Source organism: Eumetopias jubatus, unplaced genomic scaffold (genome assembly GCF_037043125.1).
Source record: "Eumetopias jubatus isolate StellerSeaLion01/CBP00866 unplaced genomic scaffold, mEumJub1_p1.0 scaffold_16, whole genome shotgun sequence".
NCBI lineage: Eukaryota > Metazoa > Chordata > Mammalia > Carnivora > Otariidae > Eumetopias > Eumetopias jubatus.
In genome coordinates, this window is record NW_028274822.1 from 45,738,012 (window position 1) to 45,759,773 (window position 21,762).

A 21,762-nucleotide genomic window follows, 5' to 3' on the forward strand; every position below is an offset into this window, starting at 1 on the left:
ATCTTCTCTTGCTAACATGGTCTCTTTTTTACGTCAGTAATGTCACTGTTTTTATCCATTAGTTTTAAACTCTGATTACTATGGGCACCTCTCTCTACCCGTCATTGCAAATCTAAGAACCAGGATCAGGCTGAAATTCTCTTGTGCCTTCAAAGTATGCATTAAAATTTAGTCAGGTATTGGGAGCCAGGTATTTCCCCCCAAACTGATAAGTTCTGGTTCCCTAACTTGAGATATGACTTTAGAAATATTCCATGGATTTCTTGTTTTTACAAGGGCACTTTCTTGCTCTTCTCAAGTGGCAATTTTCGTTTCATGACCATCGAAAATCTGTATTTTAAATAAGTATTCTGGTTTTACTGTGTTTACATGAAAACAAATATGGTGTGGTTAAATCAAGTAAATTCATTGATACAAATATTGTCAATGGGAAGAAAGAGTAAATGAAACAATATTTTCACTTTAAGTAATTAAATGCTGTTTGGTTAGACATTGGAAATCCCAAAGAAGTTCCCATTTTGCTTATTCATAGGCTTCTGTTGTCGTACTTTCTTCTAATAGAAAATTTAGAGTTTTAAAAATTGAATGTATAATAATTAAATAAATAATAGACTGATGGAATTTATTTACGCTTGGAAATTTATTCTCTTTTGACATTTTCCTCTGCCATCAGTTTTTTTTTTAGTGGCAGATTTTGAATGGCTATGATAGAAAACATTTAAGTGTCAAAGCTTTTCAGCTTATGCTTTATAAAGCATTCTTTACAATAGGCAGTAGTGGGATTTATGAAACAGACATATTTGTTGGGCAAGCCAAATTAGTCCCTTGCCATCTCTGGAATTGGAAATCACTCATTTTTATGGGTTAAGTATTAAAGGTGATTGGTACACAGAATATAACTTTTGAATCAAGTTTTTTCACATGCAACCTGTGGCTTTTCAAGTCTTCTTTAGTTTTGGTTTGAAAATATTGTGATAGTAAGTTTACCAATGCAGAACATAAAGCATTCTTTTGGTGATTGCAAATATAAATCTAGAATTTACATGGAAAATTTTTCTTTGTGATTTTTTTGGGGATTGCAAGTATAAATCTAGAGTCATACAGCTATAAATATCATTCATTCCCAAACTTTATTTAGAAATTATTTCTATATTTTAATTTGAATCTGCTTCTTGCTTCTTCTTTTATCTGTTGCTTATACTGGTTACTTTCTAGTAGAGGTGTAGATGAATTTCCTAAATACCATAGAATTAACCTGCTTCACAACTCCTGAGTCTCTTTTACTCATTAAAAAAAAAAAATTTTTTTTATGGCTAACACATAGCTTACTAGTTAGTTACACCGAATCAAAACATCTTATACATGGTGGCATCCTTACAATATTTCCACTCTTACAACCTGTGGAATTTATTTCAAAAAGTATTTGAGAAGATCAGGATGCCAAACTATCCTTTTTTGTTTAGATATAAAAACATAATAGCATCTAGTTCTAAACCGTTCGGGGAGTTATGCTTATATCTGGGTTTTTGTTTGTGTTAATTATTTGGCAGGTCCTTCGCAGGGTGGTCCAGGTCCTCAGTACCCTAACTATCCACAAGGACAAGGTCAGCAGTATGGGGGTTATAGACCAACACAGCCTGGACCACCACAGCCGCCACAGCAGAGGCCTTATGGATATGACCAGGTAAGTTATTTGGCCAACTGTTTGACTGCCCCATTGTTTGTTCAGTCTTCAATAGGGTGTTTTTCACTTGAAGGCTCATTTTTCCCTCCTCCTGTTCATAGCATATGAGTTAACAAAAAAAAATTTACTTTTAAGTCTTTTTCATAGAATGCTAGCAGAGTTGATCATAGTTACAGTAACATATAAAACTTGTCTTATCTCTGGGCACCAGCATTCATTCATATTCATTCATATTCTCTTTCTCTCCCTCTGGTCTTTCCCCAGGCAGACTTCCTGTAGGTATTACAAACACCATTCTCTGTTCTAAGGCTCCTAATTTCTCTGATCTCCCTCCTGTTTACTAACCTGTAGTCCATCTGTGTCAGTGCTCTTCATAGTTCTCATCTTAACTGCGGCATATCCACTGCACTTCCTCCACATCCTTGATGTCCGTCCTCTTTCAGTTCATATTCATCTCCTGTCTCTGATGCCTCCTTTCATGCACATATTCATTATCTCAAGTATTAATAATCTTTATCTCCTGTTCTCTTTCTTTTTATTTTCATATATGTAGAGACATATCTCATTCTAAGATGACTGTATTCTCTTGAACCTAGGATTTACTTAAGTTCCTTCTTTTTATCAGTAAACTTTCAGACTTAATAATCTGTGCCACATCATTGTTTTGTGAATCTTGTTACTATATGCAGTCTAAATTATAATGAAAATGATTTATTAAGTTGGCAGTTTGTTTAGATTGATTTCAGTATTGTCTCATGACTTTCTAGTGAGGATAATCTGGTCTGCTCACTACTTAAGCTACCCAAAATAGGTTATTTTTTTTTTGTACGTGATGATCTGGTTGAGGAACAACTCAGTGCAGTACTAATTAGAACTTGGGGCGTGAGCAGTTCTTTTATCAGTGCTCTCTTAAGCCCACTGCCCCTTGTACTGACACTTCCTATGTCAGTGATAAAGATAAAAGAGTTAGAAGAGACTTAAACTAAAAGAGTAAGGACAAATGAGTAATATTTTTTCAAAAAAATCCACTAATACTAAATCAAAGGATGAGGTAGGCATTTTATTTAAGTTTTAAAAGTGAAAAAGTCTTGGCTAATGACTCAGGGCAAGATTCCTGACAGCAAGATTTAGGCTCATTCTAATTTACAAGTTAACTTTTTAAAAAGTGAGCTTCTGATCATTTATCCCCTCAGTCAGCAAATATTTATTAATTTTCTATATGTGCTGGACACTATATTAGGTCCTAAAGGAGTAAAACAGAATGGTCCCTATGGCTGGTGGAGCAATCTTTTTTTTAAAAGACTTTATTTATTTATTTATTCATTTATTCATTTATTTATTATGTATGTATGTATGTATTTATGTATTTATTTAGAGTGAGGGGAGGGGCAGAGAGAGAGAGAGAGAATCTCCAGCAGACTCTGCTGAGCATGGAGCCTGACCCGGGGCTCCATCCCACGACTCTGACGTCATGACCTGAGCTGAAGTCAAGTATCAGATGCTTAACCGACTAAGCCACCCAGGCGCCCTGGTGGAGCAGTTAAATATCTTGGTCTTTCTTGTAAAGTCAATTTGACACATGTTCCTATTTTCATTCTTGAATGGTTTTGTTTAGCTTCTGATTACTGTGCTTTTTTTGTTTCTCTTATATTTCCAGTAATTCCTTCTTTATTTTTTCACTTGTTTCTCATCTTTCTTTTATCCAGATATCAATCCTTGGGTCGTTGTTTTTCTTGGTCTCTCTATTCACCCAGTCTTTTATTTTCAGTACCCTCAGCCCACCCTTTGCAACCCAACTTCAGCTCCATTTTTTTCAGCTGTGTATGGAACATCTCTCTTTGGGTGTCTTGCTATTTCTGTCAACTTTAGCATGTCATGGACTGAATTAACCATATTCTCCCTAAATGACATATTTCTAAATCCCCTAAGCTTAACGTCAGTCATTAAGTAAATGTTTCTTGAGCAATATTTATATGCTAGATACCTAAAATCGGGGTACATTGGGAAATAAGATAAACATAAATTCTGCCTTTGTGAACTTAAGTCTAGACGGGATCCAGACAAATAAGCAGATGATATAATATAGTGTGAGAAATACCTGGGTGAAGAAAGGCAAGATTTTTGTGGAAGTGGGCTCCTAATGTAGACAGTAGAAAAAATGTTCTTTGGGAAGTATTGTATTAGTGTGAGGGCCCAAGGATGAGTAGGTATTAGACAAGTAGACATAGAGGAGGGAGGGGTATTCTAGTCAGAAAGAAGTGTATTCACAAAGGACTAACATTAAGGTAGTGTGGTTGAGTAAAGCAGAAGCATGGGGAGGGAGAGGCAAGATTGGAGAGAGAAGTTAAAGTTTAGATTAGAATGACTCTTATAAGCCATGTTAGGGGACTTGGACTTTATCCTGACATCATTTGGAGCCTATAAAGGGTTTTAAATGATACATATAAAATATTAGCTATGCCTGGCACTTGGTAAACATATGTGATATTATGTGTGGTATTGTATATATGATAGACATATGATATACTTACCTCTTTTATTGTAATTATTCCACCCCCTGAACTACTTAGGAATTTGGGATGGTACTATAGATAAAAACATTTGGATAGATGCCAGCCATATCTTCTTCCCCACTAGAAAAGGCTATGAGGAGGGGACCATCTTAGCTACTCTAGTGTTAATAGTCTTCCACAGTCATCATGGGTTTCACCTTATCTGTATCCCCCAACCCAAATGCTTGTTGGTCTTTTCATTTTAGGGAAAGTAGTTCACCTCTTCAAGATAGTGAAGGGAATAGAAAACTAATATAGATTCTTAATCCAACAGTAATATAATTATAGTGGTTTAGGCAGATGACTCTTGTAGCAATGTGCAGGATGATCTAAAAGAGGGGGAGAATTGAGAGAGAAATCATTGCTAGAGGCTGTTGCTTCTCCATCATTTTTTTCTATCTCAGTAACAGCAGCTTGATTCTTTCAGTTCCTCAGTTCTGGAGTCATCTTGGCTCCCCTCATTTTTGCAGATCTACGTCTTGTCAACCAGCAAATCTCATCACCTCTTCCTTCAAAATCTGTCCAGTATGTAGCTGTTTTTTACAATCTCCTGCTCTTACCCAAGTCAAAGTTCCAATTGTCAGTCACTTGGACTATTGCAATATCTTCCTTCCTGGTCTTCCTGCTGTCATCCTAGCTCCGCTATAGGATATGCTCCACATAGGACCCAGAATGATCTTTTAAAAACATTAGATGCTTTTAAAGCCACTGCTCAAAGCCCTGTGGTGACTTCAGTCAGTGAAGGCCAGATCTTATTATGACCTACAAAGCCTTGTATGACTTGTGCCCCCCCACCTGTTCCACCACCTCATCTCTATATTTATAGCTGCCCTCATTCAGTTGCTTCAGTCACCTTGGCTTGCTTGCTGTTCTCATACACATCAGGTATATTTCTGCCTCAGAACCAGTGTGTGGCTTCCTTCCTCACTTTCTTCCAATCTCTGCTCTGATCTGTCACCATGTCATATCAGGGAGTCCTTCATGGTCTACCTATCTAAAATAGTAACATCCTTGGGGCGCCTGGGTGTCTCAGTCAGTTGAGCATCTGATTCTTGATTTCAGCTCAGGTCATGATCTCAGGGTTGTGAGTTCAAGCCCCGTGTTGGGCTCAGCAGGGAGTCTTCTTCCCCTCTCTCTCTCTCCCTGCCTCACTCTCTGCCCCTCCCCCGGCTTGTGCCCTCTCTCTAAAATAAATAAATAAATCTTTCAAAATAGTAACATCCTCCATTGCCTTGCTTTATCGTAGCTCCACCCCTTACCCACAAAGGATATGTTCCAATACCCTCAGCAGATGCCTAAAACCACAGATAGTACTGAACCCTGTATATACAGTGTTTTCCCTATGCATATATACTTAAGATAATGTTTAATTTATAAATTAGGCACAGTAAGAGATGAACAACAATAAAGAATAATAAAAGAATTAATATAATAAAAGTTATACAAATGTGGTCTTTCTCAAAATATCTTATTGTACTGTATTCACCTTTCTTATGATGATGTGAGCTGATAAAATGCCTACGTGATGAGGTGAGGTGAGGGGAATGACGTAGGCGCGGTGATGTAGTGTTAGGCTCCTGTTGACCTTCTGATATGTCAGGAGGATCTTCTGATACTGGACCACAGTTGACCACAGGTAACTGAAACTACAGAAAGCAAAACCATGGATAAGAGGGGACTATTGTATTTCTCCACCCTTCTGTATTTAAACAACTTCACTGAAGTATTATTGACATGCCATAAAATGCACATATTAAAAGTGTACTGTTTGATACTTTTTGATGGGTCAACTTTACTGAAGTATTATTGACATGCCATAAAATGCACATATTAAAAATGTACTATTTGATACTTTTTGATGGTTCAGTCTTTTCAGTTTTACCTATTCTGACAAGCATGTATAGTGATAGCTCATTGTGCTTTTCATTTTCATGTCCCAAAGGACCAGTGATAATGACTTATCATGTGCTTATTTTCCATCTATGTATCTTTTCTGAAATGTCTGCTCAAATCTTTTGCTTATTTTAAAATTCTGTTCTTTATTTTCTTACTGTTGAGTATTGAGAGGTCTTTCTATATTGTACATTCAAGTCCTTTATCAGGTATATGATGTGCAAATATTTTTCTCCAGTCTGTGACTTCTCCCTTCATTCTTTCAGCATTGTCTTTTGAAGAGAGGAACTTTAAAATTTTTATGAAGTCCAATTTATCAACTTTTTCTTTTATAGATCATGCTTTTGATATTATATGTAGGAAATCTTTACCTAATCCAGAGTCACAAAGATTTTCTCTTAATTCTTTCTTCTAGAAGCCTTATATTTTTAGACTTTACATTTAAGTCTATAATCCATTTTGAGTTAATTTTTGTAGGAAGCACAAATTGAAATTTGTATTTTTGTTTTCAAATGGATAGCTAATTTTCTGAGCACCATTTGTTGCATAGGCTATCCTTTCTCTACTGAATTATCTTTGAACCTTTGCTGAAAATCCTAACTGTGCCTATTTCTGGACTGATCTATTTATCAGTCTTTGTGTCAATACCATGCTGTCATTTTACTATAGTTTTATAGTAAGTTTTGAAATTAGATGTTGTGAGTTTTCCAACTATGTTCTTTTTCAAAGTTGTTTAGGCATTTTAAGTTTTTTGCATTTCCATATGAATTTTAAAATCAGCTTGCCATTTTCTACAAAAGCCTACTGATACTTTGGGGATTGCCTTAAATGTATAGATTTGGAGACATCTGTATCTTAACATGATGTCAGTGAGTATTCCATCCTATGAGCATGGTGTATGTCCCTTTAAAATTATTTTCAGCGGTGTTACGTAGTTTTCAGCATACAGGTCTTATATAGATTTTTGTCAGATTTTAGGTATTTTATATTTTTGATAATGTAAATTTTTTAAAATTTAAACTTACAGTTAATTGCTGGTTATATAAAAGTATAGTTTATTTTTATTGACATTTTACCAAAACTTTAACATTAACTCATTATTTCTGTTAGTTTTTTTGTAGATTCCTTTAAAATTTCCACATTGGGATGCCTGGGTGGCTCAGTTGGTTAAGTGTCTGCCTTTGGCTCAGGTCATGATCGCCGGGGTCTTGGGATTGGGTCCCGCATCAGGCTCCCTGCTCAATGGGGGACCTGCTTCTCCCTCTGCCTGCCACTCCCCCTGCTTGTGCTCTCTCTCTCTGACAAATAAATAAATAAAATCTTGAAAGAAAAATTTCTTTAAGATTTTCCACATAGAAATCATGTTGCCTGTGAATAAAGACTATTTTTTTCCTTTATAATCTGAATGCTCTGCCTACCTCCCCCTTAATCTATCCCTGCCTAAAACCTCTAATATGATGTCAAATAGAAATAGTTGGACATCTTTTGTCTTATTCCTAATCTTAGGTGGATAACAATCAGCCTTTCAGCCTTATATAAGATGTGTAGGGTTTGTGTAGGTGTCCTTTTATCAAGTAGAGGTTGTTGCCTGTGTTCCTAGTTTGCTGAGAATTTTTATTAGGAATGAATGTTGAAATTTGTCAAATGATTTTTTCTTATCTTTTGAAGGAATTATAGCTTTCCTTTTTTAATCTAGTATGTTAAATAATACTCTTTGATATTCAAGTTTTAAATCAGTCTTGCATAGCTAGGATAAACCACTTGGTCATGATGTATTATTATCATTTTTATATGTTGTTGGAGTTGATCAGGTAAAATTTTGTTAAGAATTTTTGCATCTTTGAAAAAAAAGAATTTTTGCATCTATACTTATGAGGGATATTGAACTCTAGTTTTCTTTTAAGGTCTTTATCCGGTCTTGTTATCAAAATAGCACGGGCTTCATAAAGTGAGTTAGAAGGAAATCACCCCTCTTCAGTTTTCTTTTTTTTTTTTTAAAGATTTTATTTATTCATGAGAGAGAGGGAGGCAGAAGCAGACTTCCCGAGGAGCAGGGATCCTGATGTGGGCCTCGATCCCAGGACCCTGGGATCATGACCTGAGCCGAAGGCAGACTCTTAACCAACTGAACCACCCAGGCGCCCTACTTAAGTTTTCTTGAAGGATTTGTGTAAAATTGATATTATGCCTTCTAAAATGTTTGGTACAATTCACCAGTGAAGCTGTTTGGGCCTGGATATTCTTTGCAGGAAGGTTTTTAATTACAAATTTATTTTCTTTATTAAACATAGGTGTATTCAGATTATCTCTTTCTTCTTGAGGAGATACTTGTATTTGTTAAGGGATTTGTCCATTTCATTTGTTTTGTCGAATGATTCCTTTTTTATCCTTTTAGTATCTCTAGTATCAGTAGTGATATTCTCTCTTTCATTTCTGATATTGGTAATGTGTATCTTCTCTCTCTCTCTTCCCCCCCCCCAAGTAATCTGGCTACTGGTTTTTATGTACTTCATTGATCTTCTCAGAGAGCCAGCTTTTTGTTTTACAGATTTCCCCCCCGCACCCCCCCAGCCCAGTTTGTTTTTCTTTTTCCTTGATTTCTGCCCTCTCCTTTATTATTTTTTTTCTCCTGCTTGTTTTGGGTTTCATTTGCTCTTCTTTTCCTATTTCCTAAGGTAAGAGCTGAATTCCCATTGATTTAAGAACTGCCCTCCTTCCTAATTTAGGTGTTCATTGCTGTAAATTCCCCTCTTAAGTACTTCTTAAACTACAGCCCACAAATTTTTATATGTTGTGTTTTTATTTTCAGTCAATTGAAAATATTTTCTGATTGTGCTTTTGATTTCTTCTTTGATCCATCTGTTATTTAGAAGTGTATAATTTAGTTTTCAAATATTTGGCGATTTTCCACATATTTTTACGTCACTGATTTCTCATTTAATTCCATCATCATAATTCCATCAACATTAATTAATTTGAATTTTTATACATTTATTGAGACATACTTTTTGGCCCACAATATGGTCTGTGAGGATGTTCTATAAATGTTACATCAGGTTGGTTGATAGTGTTCAAGTCTCCTATATGTTAGCTGATTTTCTATTGAGAAAAACATATTAAATCTTTGGCTATAATTGTGTTTGTCTATTTTTCCTTGCAGTTCTATCCATTTTTGCTTCATGTATCATAATGCTACCTTTTTAAGTTTTATACATTTTTAGGAATTTTATGTCTTGATTAATTTATTCCTTTATGGGATGCCTGCGTGGCTCAGTCGGTTGAGCGTCTGCCTTTGGTTCGGGTCATGATCCTGGGGTTCTGGGATCGAGTTGTGTGTCGGGGTCCTTGCTTAGTAGGGAGCCTGCTTCTCCCTCTGCCTCCTGCACCCCTGGTTGTGCTCTCTCTCTCTCTCTGTCAAATAAATAAAATTTAAAAAAAATTTATTCCTTTACTATTATGAAATAACTTCATCTGTGATAATATTCTTTGCTCTGAGATCTTTTTGATTTTAATATAGCCACACCAACTTTCTTTGGATTATTGATAGAATTACATATCTTTTTTATCCTTTTATTTTTTTTTAAAGATTTTATTTTTAAGTAATCTCTGCATCTAATGTGGGGCTCGAATTTACAACCCCAAGATCAAGAGTTGCATGCTCTACCGACTGAGCCAGCCACACACCCTTATCCTTTTATTTTTAACGTATTTGTGTTTTTATGTTTAAATTGTATTTCATGAAGGCAGCATTTGTCAAGTCTTGCTTTTTTATCCAATCTTACAATCTCTGACTTTCAGTGGAGGGGCTTTGAACATTATGTTTTATGTGATTATGGATTTGGTTGAATCTATCATCTTGATTTCTTTTATTTTGTTCTTTATTCTCTCTTTTTTTGGTCTTATTTTGAACCTTTTTCCTGCTTTAAAAAAAACTATATTGATATAATTCACATACCATTAATTACCTCACCATTTTAGAGTGTACCATTCAATGGGATTTTTTTTTTTTAGTTCATTTTTCTCTAAACATCCAGCCCTAGGAAACAGGTAGTTTACTTTCGGTTTGTATGGATTTCTTATTCTGGATATTTGAGATAAATGGAGTCATGCAATATGTGGTGTTTTGTGATTACCTTCTTTCACTTAGTGTAATGTTTTCAAAGTTCACCCATCTTGTAGCTTATTTTATTTTATTTTATTTATTTATTTTTAAAGATTTTATTTATTTGAGAGAGCGAGAATGAGAGAGAGAGATAGCACACGAGAGGGGGGAGGGTCAGAGGGAGAAGCAGACTCCCTGCTGAGCAGGGAGCCCGATGCGAGACTCGATCCCGGGACTCCAGGATCACGACCTGAGCCGAAGGCAGTCGCTTAACCAACTGAGCCACCCAGGCGCCCCTCTTGTAGCTTATTTTAGGTGATACTGTGCCACCTTATGTATAGTATAAAGCCTTTCAGTAGTTTATTTTCATTTCTTTCTTCTCAACCTTTGTGTTATTGTTATAAATTTTATTTGTGCATGTGTTACAAACTCTGTAGTATGTGGAATTTATTTTTTCTAAAAAAGCCATTATCCTTTAAAGATATTTAAATAGTAAAAAATCTTATATATTTACTATTTCTGGTCCTCTTGATTCCTATGGTAGATTCATAGTTCCATCTGGTATCATTTTCCTTTGTGTGAAGGAAAGGAAATTGTTTTTAACATTTATTATAATGTAGGTCTTCAGTTTATGTATGTTTGAGAAAGTGTTTATTTCTCTTCCATTACTGAAAAATATTTATTCTGGGTATAGAATTCTAGTTTGACAGGTTGTTTTTTTGTTCTGTTTTTTTTACTTTCAGGACTTTAAAAATGTGGCTCCACTGTCTTCTTGATTATATTATTTCCAAGGAGGCATCTGCTGTTATTCTTCTCTTTCTTTTCTGGTAGTTGGTATTTCCTTTTTTTTTTTTTTTTTGGCTGTTTTTAAAGATTTTTCCCTTTATGAAATTATTTGGCGTTTTTTATGCTTAGGGTTCATATATCTTCTTGGATTTGTAGCTTTATGGTTTTCATCAAATTTGGAAAAATTTTGACCAAGTCTTTTTCCTTCTCTTAGCCCTATATCCCTTTCTGTCCTCTCCAATTACATGATTAGTTGACTCCAATTACATGTATATTTGGCTGCTTAAACTTGTACCAGTTTTTTGTTTTTTTCAGTTTTATTTTGAGTAGTTTCTTTTGCTGTGTCTTAAAGTTCACTTATGTTTTCTTGTTCATTGTTTTATCTGCTTCTAATCCATTCCCAGTTATTTTTCACTTCTAGAATTTCAGTTTGGGGTTTTTTTTCTAGAATTTCAATTTGGGTCATTTTTATGTTTTCCTTGTCTCTGCCTAAATTTTTGAGCATCTGGAATACAGGTATGATAATTGTTTTAATATTCTTTTCTGATAATTCTTAACATCTGGGTCAGTTTTGATCAATTTTTTTTTCCTTTTCATTATGGGTCATTTTTCTCATCCTTTTATGCATACTAATGTTTGATTGTGTGCCAGAAATTATGAATTACTTTGTTGGGTGGTGGATACATATATATTCTTAGAAATATTCTTGAGCTTTGTTTTGGGATGCAGTTAAGTAATATAGACACATCTTGATCTTTTTTTTTCCTTTAAATTTTTTATTGTTATGTTAATCACCATACATTACATCATTAGTTTTTGATGTAGTGTTCCATGATTCATTGTTTGTGCATAACACCCAGTGGACACATCTTGATCTTATGTGGATTGCTTTTAAGGTTTTTAGGCAGGACCAAAGCAGTGTTTAGTCGTCTGCTAAGTATTTCTGCTAAAGTAACTTTTTGAGTACTCAGCCGACTGCCCTTGAATTGTGAGGTTTTTCACTATGGCTGGTGGGAATAAGCACTATTTCTGTATCTTTATGAGTGCCAAGTATTATTTCCTTTAATACTTTTGGTTGTTTCTTTCCTTAGAAGGGTATTTTCCTTACATGCATTTGCCTATCAGTACTATACTGAATACTCAAGAGAGTTCCTCTGCAGATCTGCACAGTTCTCTTTCTGTGCATTTCTCTCCTTTCTAGTACTCTATTGTATGAACTCTAGCTCCTGTTTTTCTCTCCAGGCTCTAAGCTTTATGTCTTTAACTCAGATGCAGCCTTAGTTCCACTTCACACACTGCAGTGTAGAGACTCTCAGTGCAGTAAAATGTGTAACCAGAGGGCTCACCTCATTTGTTTCCAGTTTCTCAAATTGCTGTTCTTTATTACCTTGTGTCCTGAATGTGATCATTACATATGTTTTGAGTGGTTTTGGGGTAAACCCATCTTGACTGGAAGCACATTTTAATTTTTTTAAAATAGGCTTTATTGTTTTGAGCAGTTTTATGTTCACAACAAAATAGAGTACAAAGTACAGAGAGTTTTCATGTAAATCCTACCCCTGCATATGTATAGCCTCTCCTGCTATCAGCATCCCAGAGTGGTCCGTTTGCTATAATCCGTGAACTTAGATTGAATGATCATTATCACCCCAAGTCCATAGTGTCCATTAGGGTTCACTCTTGGTGTTGTACATTCTGTGGGTTTTGACAAATCTATAATGACATGTATCCACCATTATAGTATCATACAGAATAGTTTCATTGCCCTAAAAATCCTCTGTGCTCCCCGTTTATCTCTTTCTCCTCGCTGACCCCTGACAACCAATGATCTTTTTACTGTCTTCATATTTTTGCCTTTTCCAGAATGTCATATACTTGGAATCATGTAGTATGTAGCCTTTTCATTTCACTGGATTTTCACTTAGTAATATGCGTTTAAATCCTTCTCAGGGCTTGATAGCATATTTCTTTTTAGTGCTGAATAATATTCCGTTGTCTGGATGTACTGCAGTTTGTTTATCCATTCATTTATTGAAGACATCTTAGTTGCTTCCAAATTTTGGCAATTATGAATAAAACTGCTATAAACTTCCATGTGCAGGTTTTTGTGTGGGCATAAATTTTCAACTCATTTGGATAAAAACCAAGGAGCACGCTTGCTGGATTACATGGTAAGAGTCTGTTTAGTTCTGTGAGAAACTGCCAAACTGTCTTCCATAGTGGCTGTACCATTTTGCATTCTCAGCAGCAATCTGTCATTTGACATCCTTGCCAGGATTTGGTGTTGTTAGTGTTCAGGATCTTGGTGATTCTAATAGGTGTGTAGTGGTATCTTATTGTTTTAATTTGCATTTCCCTAATGACATGAGGTGGACATCTTTTCATACACTTATTTGCTATCTTTATATCTTTAGTGAGATGTCAGTTCAGATCTTGGCCCATTTTTTAATTGGATTGTTTTCTTATTGTTAAGTTTTAAGAGTTTTTTTGTATATTTTGAATAACAGTCCTTATCACATGTGTCTTTTGCAAATATTGTATTGTCTTCCTGGCTTGTTTTCTCATTCCTTTGACATTGTCTTCTGCAAAGTAAAAAATTTTACTTTTAATGAAGTCCATCTTATCAGTTATTTCTTTCATCGATTATGCCTTTGGTGTTGTATCTAAAAAGTCATTACCAAATTCAAAGTCACCTAGGTTTTCTTCTTTATTATCTTCTAGGAGTTTTATTCTTGTGTATTTTCCATTTAGGTCTGTGATCCAGTTTGAATTAATTCTTGTGAAGGGTTTAGGATCTGTGTCTTGTTTCGGTTTTTTCGCATGTGGATGTCCAGTTGTTCTAGCATCATTTGTTGAAAAGATTCTTTGCTCCATTGTATTACCTTTGCTTCTTTGTCAAAGATCAGTTTACTGTATTTATGTGGGTTTATTTCTGGACTCTCTTTAATGTTCCATTGATCTGTTTTTCCTGTTCTTTCACCAGTACCACACTGACTTGATTGCTGTAGCTTTATAGTAAATCTTGAAGTCGAAACTATCAGTCCTCTGACTTTGTTCTTCAATATTGTGTGGCTATTGTGGGTCTTCTTCTACCTCTCTCTGTAAACTTTAAAATCAATTTGTCAGTAACCACAAATAACTTGCTGGGATTTTGATTGTGATTGTGTTGAATCTTTAGATCATGTAAGGAAGAATTGACATTTTAACAATATTGATTTTCCTATCCACGAACATGTAACATTTCTCCACTTATTTAGTTTTTTTTAAAATTTTTCTCATCAGTTTTTTAGTTTATCTCATGTACATTTTATACATATTTTGTTAGATTTTTACCTAATTTTCATTTTTGTTCTAATGTAAATAGTATTGTTTTTAATTTAAAATTCCACTTGTTCATTGCTGGTATATAGGTAAGTGATTAACTTGTATGTTAACCTTGTATCCTGTAACTTTGCTGCTTATTAGTTTCAGAAGATTTTTTTGTTGTTGTTCAATCTTCGGGGTTTTCTACCTAGATGATTATGTCATCTGCATACCTTTATTTCTTTTTCTTATTGCATAAACTAGGAATTCTAGTACAATGTTGTTGTAAAGGGGTGGTGAGAGGGGACATCCTTGCCTTGTTCCTTATTTTAGTGGGAAAGTTTCATTAATTATGTTAGATGCTTAAATTTTTCAGTGTAGCATCTATCTCCATGTGATAGATTATGTATTATTTATTGTCATACTCTCTTCCCCTAGAATGTCAGTCCTTTAAAGATACCACCATGTCTGTTTTTTATCACTGTTGAGTTTCCATCACCTAGTAGAACATATCAATTAGCAGTGAATATTGATAAATAAACTATAAATAAGTGAATAAATAAGGTCTTTACTTCCTAAATTTGAATGGTGATCATAAGAATACAGAAAGAAATCCCTAAAAAGTATTGTGACAGAATAATTTTAAGACTTTATATGATTAGATGAATAAAAGAAAGAAATTTAAAGATGATTGGTATTGCTCAGGTTTCTAGCCTAGGGACGACTCTTCATTCAATACACTGTCCTTAGACAGTCTCATTTACTCACATGGTTTCAATTTACCAGGCTGTTGACTCCCAGATCTCTTTCTGTAGTCTGACTCTTGCTTCTCAAAATCGGATGCCTACTGGACATCTCCACTTAGATGTATCATAAGTATATCAATTCAGCATAACCAAAACAAATTCACAATTTTTCTACCCAAACTTACTCCTCCTTTCTGTATTCTCTATCAAAGAAGGAGAGGTACTATCATCAAGCTAGAATGCCAGGTGCCGCTTTTGATATCTAAGTCTTTCTCCCTCCATCTGATACATGACAGAATCTTGTTAACCCTCCTTCCTAACATGTTCTTAAATCCATCCAGTTCTCTGTAATCACTGCTTTATCTTAGTTGAGACCATCAACATTACCTAGGTTCATCACGGCAGGATCCTTCCATGCTGTCTTCTTGCTTCCTTTCTCATTCATTCTTTATACCCTAGTCATAGGAATTTTGTAATAAAAAAAAAAAATGGAAGCAGCAGACATAGAGAAGCTGAGGTTTAGAGAGTTGGAGTGATTTGCCCGATGATAGAGCCAAGAAGTTGTGGAGCCGGGTGGCAAATTCTGAGTGAGTAGAGCCTGTGGTGACTGAATAGAACACACTTTCTCAAGCTGCTTCCAGTAATATCAATGAGTACTTGAGTGGTTTGTAGAGCATTTTCAGGTTTTCTTCTCTAATAACTTTTTGAGGTGGAGATTACAATTACTCTCACTTGTTAGATGAGGAAATCGAGAAAGGGAGGATAGGTAACTTACTCAAGGATAAGAAGCTGTTAAGTGGTGGAGTTAATGCTAGAAGTTGGTTTCTGGGGGCGCCTGGGTGGCACAGTCGTTAAGTGTCTGCCTTCGGCTCAGGTCATGATCCCAGGGTCCTGGGATCGAGCCCTGCATCGGGCTCCTTGCTCAGCGGGAAGCCTGCTTCTCCCTCTCCCACTCCTCCTGCTTGTGTTCCCTCTCTCGCTGTTTCCCTCTCTGTCAAATAAATAAATAAAACCTTAAAAAAAAAAAAAAAAAAGGAAGTTGGTTTCTGGCTCCCAAACCCATACTTTTAATTCTGGAATTTGCTAATGGTTGCAGGTATACAGTATACTCTTTGGGACTTGCTTGTGATTTGATTTGGTCCTAGCACTGTGATCAAGTGCGGGTCAACTTTTTTTAAATTCTCAGCATCTCAGTTACTTCATCTGTAAAATGGAGATAATATTTACTGTATAGGTTGTAGATGGACACAAAGCATTTATTAGTGTCTGACACATGTTAAGGTCTTAGTTATTGAGATATAGCGATCGCTGTGTCGCTATGTATTGAGATTGCTATTATTAATATTAGCCAGACTTCTTCTTTCTGTTACTTCAGGCTCTGTGTTACCAAGCAATTAATAGCATCTGCTTCTCATTATTGTATATTCCTTTTTACTGTCCACTTCCCTAAGCGTTGTGAACCTATTTTTCCAACATTGCCTTTGCTTTAGCTATTCCTTTATTTGAAGTGCATTTTCTTTTCTCTGCTATTCAAAGTTTTACTATTTTCTTAAGATTTCCACATTCTCTGAAATATTCTTCTAATTATTTTAGCTGTGTCAGTCTTTTCATTTCTGAACTCTTACAGAACTTCTGTAATTGTACTTTATTTCTAAGTTTTACCTTCCCTGTTTTTCAAATTTATTATAGTGATGAGCATATAATATTTGCTCAGTAAATGTTTATAATTTCTTGAATATAGTATTTGGCAGACATTATTGAAGAAGTCTTATGTGTCACTGCTGGGCACACTTCAGTACTTGGGGCATCAGGATGGGTAAGCCCTAGTTCCTACCCTCACTACCCTCAAGTAATTCATAATATAGTACATAAATTATAGCTTATATTTATATAGCACAGCAGTTCTTAACCTCTCTTCTGCTTTCACATCATTCATAATATGTGCAAGTCACTTTCATCATTAATATCTCATTATACACATTCACTAGGGGAGCATTTCCCTCCAGCATTGAGGCTTACTTATGTATAATATTAAAAAATTTTTAAAAGCCCTTCCTCATGTCCTCTCTTATTTAAGTGTCCTAACAAATAGATGAGGTGGGAATTAATGTAGCCATGAATGGAAAGAAAATTGAGATCTAGAGATGCAGATGTTACAGTCCTACCTTTTAAGTGTGGAAAAAAAATGAGTCTCAAAGAGCTTTTTTTAGACTCAGATGGAAAGTTAACAGTAGAGTTGGGACTTAGATTACCTAAATGCTGAAGCTGAGTTTAGCAATTGAATAAGAAGTTCCTCATGCTAAGCACTGACTTATATTTCTTATTTTAAACTTTATATTATAGGAATCTTTACACAAATATAAAAAAAAAAGGAGTATCATGGATCCCCGTATATTGGTCAACCAACTTCAACAATTATCAACATTTTGCTAATGCTGTTTTATGTGCCCTCATGCTACTTTTTTTCTTTTAAGAGTATTTTAAAGCAAATTCTAATGATACTCTACCCATAAATATTTCAAGATGAACACTGACTTTAAATTTTGTTGAATATAGCTATGGGGAAAGTACATTAATATTTTTAAAATGTCTTAATTCTCTTTAGAGTGCATTATTCCATTAGATATATAGTGATGTTCAACAGATTTTCAAATATATCTTTATCTATTTCTATGGAAATGTAAAGTTTTAGGGTGCTGTTTCTTAAGGTATGGAAGTAGTTCAATTCTAGAATACTTCCGTGATATAAAATGATTAATGTGACTTGGAGGGGGAAATTTAGCCAAAGGAAACAATTAGCTGATTATGTGCTTCCTATGAGTACTGTTTTTGGAAAATAGGTGCTTTTAGGACATATTTTAATTCTGGAATTTGCTAATGGTTGCAGAGATACTTTTTTGGGCTTTTAAACACATTTAAGAAATTTTTGTTAAAATATGTATTTTCTAGTAGGTTTCTTTTTTCTTCTGTCATTCTTTTTCTTTTTCAGAGGAAGAGATATTCCTTCTTTTCTCCAAAATCTAACCCTAACAGCTGTAAACTGGACATGATTTACCTCCCTTGTAAAATTCTGCTGCTTCATTTATCACCTCTTTTTGTCTGTACTCTTTGTCTCTTCCGTCCTGTCAGCCTGCATGACTTCAAGTCTATCTTATTAAAAGCAACAAAAACAAAACAAACTTCCCTTGATTTTACGTACCAGCTGCCTGTCTGAATGCCTTTGCTGACACTTTGTTGGCCTCAGGGAAAAAGCCCAGCTTCTTTAGTATGGATGGAAGGTTCTTTTCCCTTTATCTCCCAGGCATCTTTCTATCCCTGCTACTTATTCCAAATACCATTGATGTTAATTCGTAATAACAATTATAATAAGCTAAACAGTCACAAAGTTGTTAAACTAGCACTTAATTAATACACAGTACATACCACAGCAGGATTTAGAACCAGAACTCAGTTCATTCTTGCTTAGTTCAGTTCAACAAAATTCACCAAACATTTAAATTCCTGCTATGTGACAGGTACTATTCTAGTTTCAAAGACTCTGAAATCCATTTGCAATTGAATGTAATATCAGAAGCAATTACAGAGATACTATGTACCTAAATATATAACAGTTTTTGTTTGTTGTCAATGAAGTCACTTCTGTAGTATGACAGTGTTAAGATTTATTTGTGATTTTCTGTGCCAAACTATTATGGTCAAGCTGTGCTGTAATCATTATCTAATTGTATTTTTAAATTTATCTTTTAGGGACAGTATGGAAATTACCAGCAGTGAAAAAGTACTTACATTCCAATAGCCAGTATCTATTAGCAGCCATATTGTCACCTCAGCACTGTGGACGCCTCTGTGTGAAGAGATCCTTCCATTCCATCTAGTTTTTGGAAAAACCTTGTGGATAAGTGGCTGTTTCTTCAGTAAGCAGCCTTTGTGGCTTAGTTGTAAGGCTTTAGTAGCTAAAAAAAAATACTCTTGATTTCACATTTCTACTCTAGATGGCAACATTGGACAGAAAATACAATGACATAACCAATTTGCAATGGTTTGGGAACTGTTTCAAATGGACTGTTACAGACTGAAAGGTGTGAACAGCTTTGTATGTTTATGAAGGTTAAGGGAATTTAATACTTTTCCACAGATTCTTTTGTAAGGGGAAGAGGGAAATGTACACTTTTTACAGCAGCAATATTTTGTATATTATGTTTATTTCATGTGAATATGCAAGGCGGTACACTACGCATTGGACAGAATCAGAAATCCTCTGTTAATGTGGATTGGAGCATGGTGGATGCTTGATTGTGTTGGTCTTAAAATGGTGTACTATAAAAGATAAAGGTGAGGGAGAAGACAAAGCACACCATATGTCCACTATTATGTTCTTTAGAGGAAATTCAGATCCCTTTTATCTGTTAGATAATCAAGGGCACTGTGATAGTTTTGAGTAAAAACATTTTTTTAAAAGCTTTCCAGTTTTGTGGATTAAAACCTTTTTATAAAGATCATTTATAATACAGTTTTAAAATGTGAGGCAATAAGAATTACTTCATGTGGGATCTGAAGAATCTTGGTAGCAGTTTCATGTAAATGAAGTGGTAATTCTCTCCTAAAATAGCAATAACCGAAAATGGAAGTGTTAATTTTACTTTGTTTGAGTAATCAGGGAACTTAGTAAGTAATATCAAAGCATTTTTTAAATGATATCAAAGAAGAGTCAACATTGGTCCAGTAATTTTATTTTTTAACATTAGAAGGACAATTGGTTTATATAATAGAATAGTTCAGGAGACTTTACAAGCCTTTATTTCAACTTTCTTCCCTGGAAATAATGCCATTTATAAAAGGACACTTTTAAGTTTTTCCCTTTTTATGTTGGTTAATGTAACACAAAAGAGATGTTCAGGAAAATGCTTATTGATGAGGTTTATTCTGGTCTGTATTAAAAGCATAGAGGTTGCATTCTAGATCACTTTGTTTATTAGCGTGACATATTTAATCATATTTGAGACTGTCCTGTGCCTGATTATTTTAGCTAAATTCAGGGATATTGCATTGGGCAGGAAATCATGCATTGAGAAGTTTATAACCACAATTATTTAAGCATAATCTGAAAACATCTTAGCCCAAAGGTAAGTTGCTCTTTTCATCACAGTTGCCTATGCCCAGGGAATAAGACGTATTCTTTATAATTGAATTGGTTTTTCCCACTTCTAACTAGAAACAAAACAGAAGGGGTGCCATAAATTTGAATAAGCAAAATGTACTGTTCTCAACATACTGTAATCAAAAGGAGGAATTTTAATGTGTTTCTATGTGTGTATGAGAGAGAGAGTGTGTGTATTTTAAGGTCCGAATAGAGTTTTTTTCAACTTGGTGAGTAGAAAATGGACATCAAGTTTGAACAGATAAAGCATGGACAGCCTTATTGTGATTGAAAATGCTTATAGGTTCTGTGCCAATTTTCCACCACTGTGTACTTTGTTGCTATTTAAAACTGTATCAACTCTAACGGAAGAATAAATTATTTGTGATTTTAATTTTCTCATTTGTTTCTTTAAATTAGATCTCTTTGACTCTCTTGTTTTGTCTGGAGACTTTGCTGTGGGTTTTTTATATAAGTTAGTCTGGTATAAGCAGACTATATTTGTATTCTAGGACTTTATCAAAATTCTCTTGCCATGCCCAAGTTAATTAGAATTAACTTCAGTAATCAGCATGTTGTGTGGGCTGTTTGTTATAGAATTCTTTCTCTGAAAATGAAATCCATGAGGCTGTAATCGAGCTGACTGAATTAGATAAATGAGTTGAGGAGACAAAATTGTACTGAACCCAACCTGGTGTAGATATGTTATCTCATTTGAAATAAGCTCAACTGACATTAAGAAATAATTTGTCTTGCCAACCCATCTTCTGTTGTCTTATTCTCCTTTTAATGGAAACTAAAATTGCAATTTTAATAAGCAGAATTTCCTCCAGGACTTTCTTCCTAGAGACTAGTGCATTTGCAAGGTTTAATTGTTTTATAACAGTCCTATTTCGTAAAAGTTTTTAATTGGTGGTGACAAAAATTACCTTACTCCTTAGATACCTAGTAAGAAGACTGACTATACCGGGAGCTTTCTACCAAATTTGACTTCCCCATATAGACTATATTCCCCAGAACTGAAGTTATTATTTTATCAAAATGTATTATAATGAAGAAATATCATGCCATCCTATAAAATTCTGGAAGCATAACATTACTAGAAAAAGAGCTTGGTGGTTATTGATCAACATTTTAAAGTACTTAACTGTACTAGTTTAGTTGTTTAAGAATATATTAGCATTATTCTGTAGAGTTGTGGTGGCACATTGTTTTTGGCACATGTTTTTGTTTTTAATTTTTTTAGTGGAATATTCAAACAGATGCCAAAGTAGAGAGGATGTTATAATGAGCCCCATGGACGATTAACCTAACTTAGGTAACTGGTTCACTTAGGAAGCCATGGCTAATCTTGTGTTGTCTATACACCAACCCACAAATGGAAGCAGACGCTATATCCTTGAATTATTTCGCTAAGTACCTCTGAATAAGTATAGTTGACCCTTGAACAACATGGGTTTGAACTGCATAGGTCCACTTATATGTGGATATTTTTTCGATAAATACAGTACTGTGTTATAAGTCTATTTTTTCTTCTTTATGATTTTAACAGTTTTTCT

At 34.7% G+C, this 21,762-nt stretch overlaps 1 protein-coding gene across 3 annotated transcripts in view; it reads left to right on the forward strand.

Moving 5' to 3' along the window:
- The window catches only part of SS18 (SS18 subunit of BAF chromatin remodeling complex), an 84,285-nt gene extending 63,688 nt beyond the window's left edge, over positions 1 to 20,597 (forward strand). For all 3 annotated transcript variants that reach the window (XM_028098339.2, XM_028098341.2, XM_028098342.2), the window contains 2 exons: positions 1,551 to 1,684; positions 18,814 to 20,597. In XM_028098339.2, the coding sequence (XP_027954140.2) occupies positions 1,551 to 1,684; positions 18,814 to 18,840 (161 nt within the window). In that variant the 3' untranslated portion in view covers positions 18,841 to 20,597. The remainder of the gene's footprint in view (positions 1 to 1,550; positions 1,685 to 18,813) is intronic.
- Positions 20,598 to 21,762: the final 1,165 nt, after the last annotated feature.